The sequence below is a fragment of the Lonchura striata genome, chromosome 8 (genome assembly GCF_050655825.1).
Source record: "Lonchura striata isolate lonStrDom1 chromosome 8, ASM5065582v1, whole genome shotgun sequence".
Classification (NCBI taxonomy): Eukaryota; Metazoa; Chordata; class Aves; order Passeriformes; family Estrildidae; genus Lonchura; species Lonchura striata.
This window is the reverse complement of record NC_140710.1, coordinates 29699404-29711943: the sequence shown is the minus strand read 5'-3', so window position 1 is coordinate 29711943 and position 12540 is coordinate 29699404. Positions and strand designations below refer to the sequence as shown.

At 51.3% G+C, this 12540-nt stretch overlaps 1 protein-coding gene across 15 annotated transcripts in view; it reads right to left on the bottom strand.

Annotated features, from left to right (window-relative positions):
- CACNA1E (calcium voltage-gated channel subunit alpha1 E) overlaps positions 1-12540 on the bottom strand; it is a 147758-nt gene that overhangs the window by 117586 nt on the left and 17632 nt on the right. For all 15 annotated transcript variants that reach the window (XM_085586723.1, XM_085586722.1, XM_085586726.1 and 12 more), the window contains exon 2: positions 80-509. In XM_085586723.1, the coding sequence (XP_085442849.1) occupies positions 80-483 (404 nt within the window). In that variant the 5' untranslated portion in view covers positions 484-509. The remainder of the gene's footprint in view (positions 1-79; positions 510-12540) is intronic.

Below are 12540 nucleotides of genomic sequence, written 5' to 3'. Positions count from 1 at the left end.
CAGCAGCCCCACACAGGATGGGGAAGGCTCCCAGTGCCCCCCAGCTGCCCACCTGGGCTGGGGGCTCTCCGGTACTTACTCCCACTCCTTCCTCCGTGCCTGGGGCGTGCTCTGCATCTTGTGTGCCTCGTGTGCCTTGATGATGTCCCTCTGCTCGATGAGGCCTCCCCGCCGGCGCTTGATCAGGTCGGGGCTGACGGGCACCAGCTGGCCCAGCCCCAGCTGCACGGCGCCGGCCTGCGCCTCGCCCTCGCGGCAGCGGCCATCGTACAGGGCGTCGAAGGAGGCGGCGCGGGACACCAGCGCCTGGGCCAGGCTCTGGGGCTCCAGCAGGTTGCAGGAATGGGTGTTCTGCATCAGGCCCAGGCGGTGCTGGCGCCACGTCTCCTCCTCGGGCAGGGCCAGGATGCAGCGGGACGAGGCGGCGTCCAGCTCAGCCGCCCTCGCCGGGGCGCCCACGGAGCACGTCCCGAACCCCAGCATGGCTGCTGCTGCTCTGGCTCATCACTCTGCAAGGCAACAGGACAGAGGGAGGCTCAGGGGTTTGCCGTTCACCCCACGATTCCCTCCATTCCTCCCACATCAAGCAAAAGTCCCGTCTCTCCTTGGTTGGTCGGGCCGGACCCTCTCACAGCAGGACACACGTCACCAGCTCCCCAAGGTTAGGGCAAGGGCCAGCACCTCCTGCCTCCCTCATCCTTCCCACCTGAACCCCTTGAACCTGCAGCTCCCTGACCCATTAGCCAGCCCTCCCTGGAGCAGCACAGCTGGATGAGATGGGAAAAAGGATTTGGGACACGTGCATCAAACCACGCCGGGCTCCTTCCATTTGGTCGGTTTCTCTCTACGGGAGCATCCAGATCCCCCTCCAGCCCCACACTCAAGGGACAGCCAGGCAAGCCTCGAGACAGGCAGCCCTTGAGGGGGCTGGATGGGGAAATAACAGCGTGGCTTTGACCTGGGAGCTGCATCAGGGAGCCAAAGGCAGGGGAGCAGTGCCAGGAACAGCACCCGGAGCAGCACTCCTCGGCCAAGCAAAGCAGGGGATGCCCTACAGACAGGAGATGCTCGTGGCCAAGACTACCCCCAAAGCCATGGTGAAATGCTTTATTTTCATGGTGGAAAAGCTCTGTTCAGTCTCTTATTGATGCAGGAAAGGCTTTGATTTGGCAGTGCCAGCAATTCCCCGTCCAGCATTTGCCCATGATGAAAGGGATAAAGGGGATGAGAGAAAGCAGAAGGCAGCCAAGGCCTTCCTAACTCTATCCCTAATGCAGCAGAAAGCAACCCAGCAAGGAAAAGGAGGATTTAAATCCCCTAGTCATGCAGCAAACTAAGCATATCACCATCTGAACCCCTTCCCAGGGCATCGTTTGGAGATACCTCCAGAACAAACAGGGAGGTGAGAAGAGAGGATGGGATAAAAGCTGGGGAACACCACGCCAGAAGCAAAATAAATTAAATACAGGGGAAAAAAATTAACAGCAACTGCAGGGACAACATGGCCACAATCCTAGTCAAAATAAGCCTGCCGTTCCTCACGAGGGGAAGGGATGCAGGGCCCTGGGGAGCATCCCATTTCCTTCAGGTGCTGGCCTGGAAATAGAAAGCATCCAAAGTCACCCTCAAATTTAAACCAGTCCAGCCCGAGGGGTGCTCAGCCCTTGGCAAGCTCTCCAGAGAGAAGGAGACAACTGCCAGCAAGAGCCTCAGCAAATTAATTAGCACATTGATAAGAGGAGTTTGGCTGCTCCCACTGAGAGCTATAAACGGATCCTCCACTCCACTATTTTGCTTACCCATGCGACTTTTTTTAGGAGCATTAATTACTTCTTCAAGTCAGTTCTGGACACCTTCATCATATCTAATTTCCAGCAACTTCTGCTTTTCCTTTTCATATTGCTCTGTTCATTCTCAATCCTCCCCTCTTAAAGTTTAACTCCAGATTTCCTTGGGTTTGGGGAGCATTTTTGATTTTGGTTTTCTTTTTCCTGTGGTTGGTGAGCTTTTTGGTTTAGTTATTTTTTGTTGTTGTTGTTGCTTGGTTATGTTTTGTTCAGCTTCTGTTTGTTTTGGGTGTTTTATGGGTTTTTTTAAGCAACCATTAGCCCTGTTCTTTTCCTAAACATTTCCTTGGCAAGGATGAGAGGATTTCATGCACACCAAGCGTGAACACTCCAGGTTTCAGCCATGCCTGAGGGCAATTAGCCAAGAGCAAATGAGGATAAATCCCAAGGGCAGGTCCAGCATCCCCACAGACCCTGGCTCTGCTGATGCTTCCCAGGGCATTTCCCATTCCAGCTGACTCCCAGGCTTGGGGGCAAGTGGAAAAGATCAGGCAGAGCCCTCAAACAAAACACTGAGAAAGTTTGAGGAAATAAACAGAAATAATTAGCTCTGCCTCCGCCCAAGCAAACAGGGCTCACGCTGCCAGCAGAACAAGCCACGTTCCCTCTGGAGAAGTGACAAGGAGAGAAGGGAGGGTGCCAGAACATTTTGTTAAGGAAAGCTGAAGAGGTTTCATGCTAACGAGGGATGCCACATGCCAGGTACAGAGCATCTGGCAGCAGAGCACCTGCCCCTCTTCTGGCCTTTGGACCCCTCCTCACACACTGAAAACAAACACTTTATTTTTACCCAAAATCGGAATGAATGGGGAAAACACCACATTGGCTCACGTAATTTGGTTTCTGCTGTTTGAATGCCAGCCCTGCCCCTGTTGGTGGGAACCCAAAGCTTGGGCTGTGCTGGAAAGAGGCATGGCCAGAGCCAGGACCATGGAGCCAGCCAGCAGCCCTGCTGCGAGCCTGGATTTTCCTAATAACATAGAACTTGTGTGTTTGTGTGTGTCACAAAATGGCCTGGGTTGGGAAAAACTTGAAATTCATCTCGTTCCAACTCCCCTGACATGGGCAGGGACACCTTCCACCAGACCAGGCTGTTCCAAGCCCCCTCCAACCTGGCCTTGGACATTTCCAGGGCTGAGGCAGCCAAAGCTTCTCTGGACAACGTGTGCCAGGGCCTCACAGGGCAGAATTTTTTCCTAATATCTAACTTAAACCTACTCTGTCAGTGTGAAGCCACTTTGCTTTGTCCTGTCACTCCAGGCCCTCGTAAATAGCTCCTCTCCATTTTTCTTGTAGGCTCCCTTCAGGTTTCAGTGCCTCTGAGCCCTCCAGCTGCAGATCAGCCCTTTCCTGGGGATAAACCCAGGCTGCCACACAGCTCACAGGCAGAAGATGACTTCACACCTCCACTAATGACAATTAGAGGTTAAAAATAGCAAAGGAAAATGGCATATCCACCTGTATTGACCCCCCATGAAATCCTACACATGATTTCCCAGCCCCTGCCACAGGAACAGGGATGTCACTGCCCAGAAATGGGACACTGGTCTGTATTTGATGCAGGAGACCCAAGGAGCTGCTGCACTGTGACAGAAAGCAGGCTTTCAATACATTAAAGTGAAGCCTCTAGAAGCTCTCGCCTCCCAGTTTTCATTCTAAAAGCAATAAAAGTCAGGAAAATCACCATTTGCTCCTGCTGCAGAGAAATCATCTGGATAAAAGCATGACCACTGAGAACAGCCAAAATGAATTGGAGAAGGGGATATTCGGCTACAAAAACATTGGAACTTTTGTTTTCCTTTCTTCCTTCCTTCCTCTTCCTTTCCCTTCACTTCCCACGTGGAATTTACACAGCCAAACACTGGGCAGTGTACATCAGCAGCCCGTACATCAGCATGGGACACAAAAGCAGCATGCCCACCCCGCAGACCACCGAGAAAAGGCTTCTCAAGCACAGGAGCACAGGTGATGGAAGAAGCAGCACACACGGCTCCTCTCTACAGCATCCTCAAGGGACTCAACCCTGTTATCTCAAGCCCAGCCATGTGCCACAGCCCCAGCAGGCAGGAGAGCCAGAGATCTCACACCATGCCTCGTTTTTCCCCCTTCTGCCAGCTGATTAACTAATAAATAGCTGCAGGGAGGAGCAGGTTCCCAGCAGCAGCGCTGCCCTCCGAGGAGGAAATTCCTTTTAGGGGTTTTGTGAGCGTGTGTTTGTGTTAGGATGGCAGCAATCAAACCTTTAGCCTGTATTACCATAATAACTACGCTCGGCACTTAAAGCGCTGGGTGAGCTCTTTGCTTCCATTATCTGAACGACTTTTACCAAAACCCCCGGAGTTAAAGCAAAGGGTTTAAAAGCTGTGCCGGTCCACAGGGCTCAGCTTCCCAATGCTGAGCTCCAGCTGTCCCCGGAGAGCCGGGAAGCAGAGATCCCTTCCCGGGGAGGACAGGATGGACAAACCCTGGCTGTGCTGTATTCCACAGGTAACCAAGCTGCTGGAGCCCTCCAAACGTGGCTCAGCATCCTTCCCTGGGGATTTGGAGGATGATTTCGACAGCAGCATCAGAGTGTGGAAAATGCCAATCGCTTGGGTTTTTAAAATTTTAAAAGTTTAATAATAATAAAATGGTTATAAAAATAATAATACAATTAGAGTACTAAAGTTTAGATTAGGACAATTACAAGACAATAAAAAGCAAAGAATTGCAGACATCGGGATGCTCTCGGACACTAAGTCAAAGCATGTCTTGTGAACAAAGGAATCACCCTTAAACCAATACACTTGTTGCATATTCATATATCCTTCATGGTTATGCATACATTCTACTCTAAAGAAACTCTGTCTGTTGTATGTCAACTGTTTCCTTTAATCCCCTGGTGTCTTCGGGTCTGAGCAAGGCCTGAAGAAATTAGTTTCTTCTGATAAGAAGCAATAAATTCCTCTCCTTTGGAAGATTTAGGTGTTCCTCAAAGCGAGTATCTCATCCCTAAAAAATAAAACTTTCCCCACATACATAGTCTCTATTTTAATATTATGTTGTAACCTAAAACTAGACTTAACACAATACGTAAGAGAATTAATACAGCATAACTTCTAACATTGCACATACAATATTCATTGTAATATTTGCGAAAAGCCAATCATAAATATGCATTTTTCACAAGAGCAAGAAGCTGTTAAACATCTATATGTATGAAAAAGGTGTATACTATCTATATATACACACAATATAAGAGATCATCTAGGATGCTGCTCCCAAGCACCTTGGGGATGTCCCAGGTCAGGCACAGATTCTCCATTTCACCAGCCCACAGGAGATTGATTTATTGAAAAAATAAGGATATTGATCTAGTACCGATATCCAACTGTCAGGGACAAAAACTCTCTAACAGTTTAAAGTTAGAAAGTGTGTGTTTATAGCTCCCAAATCCACACTGCAGCTTCCAGATGGTTACAGAGTCTTTTTATCTGTGCAAGTATTGAATACCCAAAATAAAAATACATATTCATCATTTTGGTACATCCCATTCCTCGCTTCCTATGCTGATCACTCCAAAAGCCATTCAGCACGCGTGGTTTGTCCCTTGAAATGGGTCGGTGTCCCTTTCATGGGGAAGGGTCCCAAAATGAGGAAGTCAATGAAGTCTTCCACCTTCTGGCCTTTCTACCTTTTCAATGCCAATATGACAAATGAACTCTTGGTAGAACTCCCATTCCTTGTCTTCAATTGGTTTCAGAACAGAGGAGGCCACAATTGTCTTATGTTCCTAAAGCTGTTTGTCAGTCTCTGTATTCTTCATTATAAACCCAGCTAACTCAACATTGTGCTGACAAGCAATCAATTACTAGTTAACTCCTAACTCCTAACTTCATCTAGGCCTACTCATTTATTATTATTATTTTCATTAACTCTAGCAAGGCTTATTTCTAACTAAAATCTTAGCTCCTCTAAAATCTCTAAATTCCTTAAAATTTATGTTTCAAGATGATGTCTCCTCCCCCAGTTTGGCTGTCTCCCTGGGCACTCACATGCTGGGATGTGGTGGCCTGGTTCCACCCTTCCCTTCCCGAGGCACGGGATGCTGACCTGCTTCTGCCCAGGTCAGGGGGCCACTTGGTTTCCAGGACAATCAAGAGCCATGCTTGATTACCAATCCCTGTTAATTACCAGTCCCTGCTCCAAGGGGGAAGGGGAACTGAGGAAAAGCAGAGCAGCGAACCTCCGAGCGCTGGGAAGAATTTCAGCGTGGGGCCCTTCCAAACAGAGACAGATGGGCTGCGAGAGAGGCTGATTCATCCTCGTGGCCTTTTCCTCCCCTGCCACGTGCACCTCCCCTGGCAGCGACACGGATGCTGGGCTGGGTAAGCCCTGCCTGGGTCAGCTCTGGGTGCTCCAGCCCACCTGGGGCTGCGCGGCACGGCGCCCATGGGAGCCAGCTGGGGAGTGGGTTCTTTTTGGGAGAGTCATTTGATAGCGGGCGAAAGTTTGTGGGATTCAATCCCCCCTCCCAAAGCCTCCCAGCATTGGCAGGTTGGCGGTGGCTCTGCTGGGAAGATGCTCCCACAGCATCCCTGGGACCCAGGGAGAGCTGGGGCTGCAATCCAGGCTTGGGAGCTCTGTACACCAGTAACAGAGGGATTTAAATGGGGGGAAGGAGGGAGGGAAGGAGGGAGGGAGGGAAGGAGGGAGGAAAGGAGGGAGGAAAGGAGGGAGGAAAGGAGGGAGGAAAGGAGGGAGGAAAGGAGGGAGGAAAGGAGGGAGGAAAGGAGGGAGGAAAGGAGGGAGGAGAGGAGGGAAAAAGGAGGGGAAAAGGAAAGGAAAAGGAGGAAAGGGAAAAGGGAAAAGGGAAAGGGAAAGGGAAAGGGAAAGGGAAAGGGAAAGGGAAAGGAAAAGGAGGAAAGGAAAAGGAGGAAAGGAAAAGGAGGATAGGAAAAGGAGGAAAGGGAAAAGGACAAAGGAAAAAGAAAAAAAGGAAAAAAAGGAAAAAGGAAAAAGGAAAAAGGAAAAAGGAAAAAGGAAAAAGGAAAAAGGAAAAAGGAAAAAGGAAAAAGGAAAAAGGAAAAAGGAAAAAGGAAAAAGGAAAAAGGAAAAAGGAAAAGTGTCCTAACCAAGACAAAAAGGAAAAGGAAAGAAGGGTTTCTTGCACAAATTTAGTCCTACACACAGCAAAAGGTGTGGATGAAAGGGTCAGGTCAAAAGTTCCAAATTGGGAGAGTCAGGAAAGGCAGCATCACATGTGCCAGTGTGCTGAGGGCAGAGGGACATGGTGGAATCAAAGAAAGGCCACTTGGCTCAAAAAACATCATTTTCTCATCACTCACTCGTATACTACACACTATTTTTTGGGCCATAGTGATACCAAAACAACACAACAAAGCCCCCTGGAACACCTGCAAAGATCAGATGGAGGAAAGAGCAGAGTTCAGAACACCCAGGAGCTGCTCCAGGCCAGGATAAGTTTCAGCAGCAGACATCAGACAGCCTTTTGTCTGGGAAACAGCTTTTGTTCTGCCACACCGGGGCTGTCACAGCTGGAGTGATGCTCCAGCAGCAGAGTCCACTCCTCAGGGCTCAGCACCACTTCTGCTTCCCAGGAAAAGCTGAGCTGAGCCTGAATAGAGCCAGGCTGCTGCTCAGGCCCCATCCCAGGCAGGAGGCAGCTCCAAGGCCAGCCAGCCCCCAGCAGGCACCAGGGCTCACCTCAGCTAGCACAGCCCCGAGCACAGGAGCCTCCTACAGAGCACCATTCCCAGGGGATCAGCTTTGGGAGTACCAAAACATGAAATTATCTACCTCTCCTTTAAGAGCAACTGTTAAACAACACCGCTCACTATTTATATAAATGCACGTCAAAGAGCTCAGCACTTCTCCAGCACAGAGAGCCAGGAGAGCCAGAGATTGCTGGGGAGCAGGACCCTGTCCCCAGGAGACAGCAAACCCCAGCCCCAGGGATGCTTTCAGAGCATGGGCAGGCACGTCCCTGCTGCAGTGGCAGTGAGACACGGGGCTGTGTGGGCTGACACAGAGGCAGAAGCAGGCACAGAGATTGGGAAGGATTGGGAACACCCATCCTAACAACCCAAACCTCGTCCAGCACCGCCTTTGAGACAGCCTCACCTCAACCCGTCTCCCCACAGGGCAGGCAGGTCTCTGCAGCTCAAGGCAAGACACCCCTCATCACACATCCACCTCACCTACAAGCTGCCACCCCCAATTGCAGCTCCACACCAGCATCCCAAACCCCCAGCGAGCAGAGCAAAGGCAGACAGACAGACAGACAGACAAGACAGACAGACAGACCTGAGGGGGTGTGTGCCATCCGCGAAGACGGGACAACGCCTGGCACAGCTCAGTGTTCCCCTTCCACGTATGAGCTCTTCCACCCAGCAGGGGAGAGGGATTGCTCCGGTGGGAGCAGCTCTGCAAACAGCAGGGACCAAGCTTGGCAGTGGGAATAATCCAGGATGGGAAAGCCAGAGGGATCTATGCACCAACAGTTCCAGAGCCCTGCAGCACAGCTGAGCACAGAGGAGCCCTTAGGAGCTCGCTTTCCAAAGAAGGGCACAGCCAGGACTCCTCCAGAGAATTTCCAGGCCACCCTCCAGGAATTAGCTCTGCTCCTGCAGAAGAGTACAGGCTGTCACCCCCATGGAGCTACGCTGCTCTTCTCCCTCTGCTCCCACCACGAGGAGATTCTCCTTGGAAAGGCAGAACTGCCCTCCTGGGCTCCCTGTCGTGCCCAAGGTAAAGCACAGGTGTGGAACAGCCCCGAGTCATGGGGCTCAAACTGTCCCCCTACCCAGGCACAGGAGGGTGGCACCTGCACAGCCCAGCCCAGCATTCCCTGGATATTTGCTGATCCAAGAGCCAGTGCATGCAGGTGGCCATGGACAGAGCCCCACCACCACAAGGACAGCATAAATCTATTTTTTTTTTTTTTTAATGCATAGCAGCAGCTCTGACTCTGCACATCACACCTCAGCTGCTCCCACACCCAAGGAATGGGAATATGGGAAGCAGTGCTGCCAAGCCTGGTAACTCAGCCTGAGCTGGCACATTTCAAAGGGGACAAGAAAACCCACACGACATCAGAGCTCAGCATCAGTCCCCATCTCCCTGAGCCCCAAAGCAGCTGAAGTATGGAGAGGAGCAGGAGCTGCCCGCATGAGCCAGGCTGTGTTAGAAGTTGCTGTGCAACAGAGAAAGAAAATGCTTTTAAAAATAAATAGAGCAGCCTCTGGGAAGCACTGCTGGCTGTGAAGGCTGCCAGCCCTGGCTCCTTCCACCTGGAATGAAGTAGGCTGCAGGAAGGAGCTGAGAGCAGAACATTGCTCCTGCTGGGGGACATCAGGTCAGCTTGAAACCACAGCCATAAAGTGGATTTGATGCAGATAGAGAAGGCAAAATTGGAAGCCATGCTTGAAGCATTCCGTTCTCCTGTGCACTGCCCTGGGAAAAGTTTGCTTGCCCGTGTCAAGGATGAACACATGTGGTCCCAGGATCCCAGGATGATTTGATTGGAAGGGACCTTAAAGCCCATCTAGTTCTGTGGGAATCCAGGGCTTCCCTCTGGCTGCCCTGGCAGGTCTGGGACCCTGGCAGGGTCAGGAACCCCCCTGGACAGAGCCCCCAGAGACACTGGCTGTGATCTCTGGCCATGGAAAAGAGTTTTCAATCCTACAGGGTGTTTGATATGAGTAATAATTAAGTGTGGCACGGGTGCAAAAGTAAAATTTTAGGATTCTAGATTAGGGGTCCAAAGGGGACAAGATGGAGGAAATTGGGTGTGCCTTGTCCTTTTTCTCCTTCTTCATGCCCTCCATGTCTCACTGTGGTGTTGGCATTTTTCTGTTGGTTCAGGCTGGGGACACACTGTCCAACATAGGTGACAGATATTGGCACCTTATTGTAAATGCAGCCCAGGGAGTTTCTGGTATTTAATGTTTGTCACATCCCACTGAGGGCAGAGCCCCACACGCTGCCCTGCAGGACAGAGCTGGGCAGGGCAGCAGAACATGTTAGAGATAAACAGAATAAACAACCTGGAAACCAGCACAGACCAATTATGGCTTCTGCTTTGGCAGCGGGGCTGACAGACAGAGACTTTCTACAATATCAGAATCATCAATACCTCAGATTCTGACAAGTTCAAACTACCCTGCCATGGCAAGAATAATTTTTTCCAAATATCCCACCTAACACCACCCTCTGTCAATGTGAAACCATTCCCACATCTCCTGTCCCTCTGTGCTCTTCTTGAAAGTCCCTCTCCAGATCTCTTTTAGCACTGGAAGGGGCTCTAAGGTCTCCCCAGAGCTCTCCCTTCTCCAGGCTGGAGCAGCCTAGGACCCTCAGGCAGTTCTCCCAGCAGAAGTGGCTGTAAGGCTCCCCAGAGGGCTGTCCCTGGCCTGAGTGGCTCCTGCTGCATCCCAGGCATCACCAGCACTCATCCCAGCCCTGGCTGCATGCTCCTGCTTATGGCTTCTCCAAAAACAGCTGCCTGAGCCAGGAGCTGGGATAGGGCAGGAAGGACACCCAGCTTGGATGGTGGGGATGGCATCCCCTGGCCACGAAATCAATGTTTAACCTGCCAAAGGCACGGAAAACAAGCTCTGATTTCCAACAGTGCCTTGGCTGAGGTGACTCACGAGCCACAATGTGTGTCAGTGCTTAATAGACCTGCACAGGTAATTACTCCATCCTGGAAACAGCAGATTCCTGGCAAAAGGAGTCACAGCACCCCTGAGAGGGGAAAACAAAGGGATGCCACGAAGGTGAGCGACAGCAGGCTTTATTCTTCTTTGACTCCTGCTCCCATTACGCACAAAGACTCGCTGAAAAGGTCTCATTGTTTGTGTAAAAATTAAGACAATCTCTTGCACAAATTGCACGGTGAAGAAGGGAAGGGGATAAAGGATAAGTCTGGCCTGCCATGCTGCAAGGGGGAAGAAACTCCTCCTGGTGAGGGTGGTGAGACACAGGTTGCCCAGAGATGTTGTGAATGCCCCATCTCTGGAAGTGTTCAAAGCCACCTGGAGCAACCTGGTCTCATGGAAGGTGTCCCTCCATGGAAGATGGGGATGGACTGAGATGATCTTTAAGGTCCCTTTCCAATCCAAACCATTCCAGAATTCCATGGAGAGCACGTGCTGTGCATCCCCCACTGCAGGGTCTTCACCAGCAGCTATATCCATAATCATTAGGAAAGAGCAGGGCCCTAAATCCCTGGTAAATGGAGCAAAACCTTCCTGATTCCACCTTAAAGGAGGAAAAGCAGCCTTTCCTTGTGCTTTTTGCTGTTTACCACAGAGAACAGAGTGGATTTGCCTCATTCTAGCTTGAGCAGGGTCAGGACAAATGGACACCAAAAAGTAATTTCTTGCCCTGGCAGCATCACACATGCTGAAATCAGGCCCTGAGGACCCTTCAGCAAGTAACCAGCTTCCCTACTGGCTAGGAAAGCATGTCCCAGGACACTCTGCTGCTTAGGGCCAATAGCCTGGACCAGCCCCTCCCTTCCTCATCCTTCCCCATTCCTGCCATCCTCAGCCACTCCGAGCTGCTACACACCCCCAGAGCTCATCTTCCAAGCCCAGTTTCTCCCACACTTTGGGAGATGGGAACAAAACAAATAAATGTTATTGTGGAGCTAAAAAGAACATTTCAGCAATCCTGCTTCTTCCACCAGGACTAATAACCTGGCTCAGCAAGCACACAGTTCTCACCTCCTACTCAATGCACAGACTCCCAGGAAGTCCCAGGGGCCCCTCTCCTGCTCAGGGGACACCACCAAATCCCTCAGGAAAGTCTGGCTGCTTCCTCTTGGCTGCCAGAGGCTGGACCCTGCAGAGGGTCTAAGCCAGCCTGGCCGTGAGCCCAGATGCTTTGCTAAGTTGCCAAGTGGAGGGTCTGTGCTTCTGGAAACCATCTGGGCAAGGAGACAGGCATGAAGCACAGCCTTTGGAGGCATTGCTCGTTCAGAGACACCCAGCTGGACCCCAGCCATCATCAGTGGCCTCTTGTCCCTCCAGCCACACAGCTCTTCCCCCAGCTCCAATGCCAGTCCTGCTCCAGTGCCAGTCCTGCTCCAAACCACAGCCCCAGCAGTTCTGATCACCCCCTTCTGCCTTGCTTCCTCACAGCAGCTCCAGCACCTCCCTTTGGACCAAAGCCACTCTCTTATCCTTGGGCTCCCTCTCCTCTAAATGCTTCTTCTTCCAACAAGAGCTGATCCAGCTGCTTTCCCTGCTTTTATCCTCTCGCTCCAATCGCTGGCGCCGAGCCGTGCCTGCCTTCCCTCCTTCTCCTCTTTGTGGCATTATTTCCTCTCCGCTGTTCCATCCCTCTGAAGCACGTTTCTCAGAATCGTTTGTGCCACAGCAGCCTTCCTGCCAGACAGCTGCTTTGTGGGACGCTTAAGCACGGTGCAAAGGAGCTCAAATTTAGGATGAGACTAATTCGTGGAGGAGAGGAGGGCAGGCACAGCCAGGAACAACAGCCTAACCCAAACCTCCAAGCTCGGCTGACAGCTGGAGCCTGGGAAGATCCAGTGGGAAAAGAGCAATGCACATCCCATTTCTTCTTTATATAAGACATGCATTAGTCCAACCCAACATTCTCCACAGCTCTGGCTGAGCAGCCAGTCCAGGCATGACCCGAGCTGTCTGCTCCCCTCATCAGCTCCATC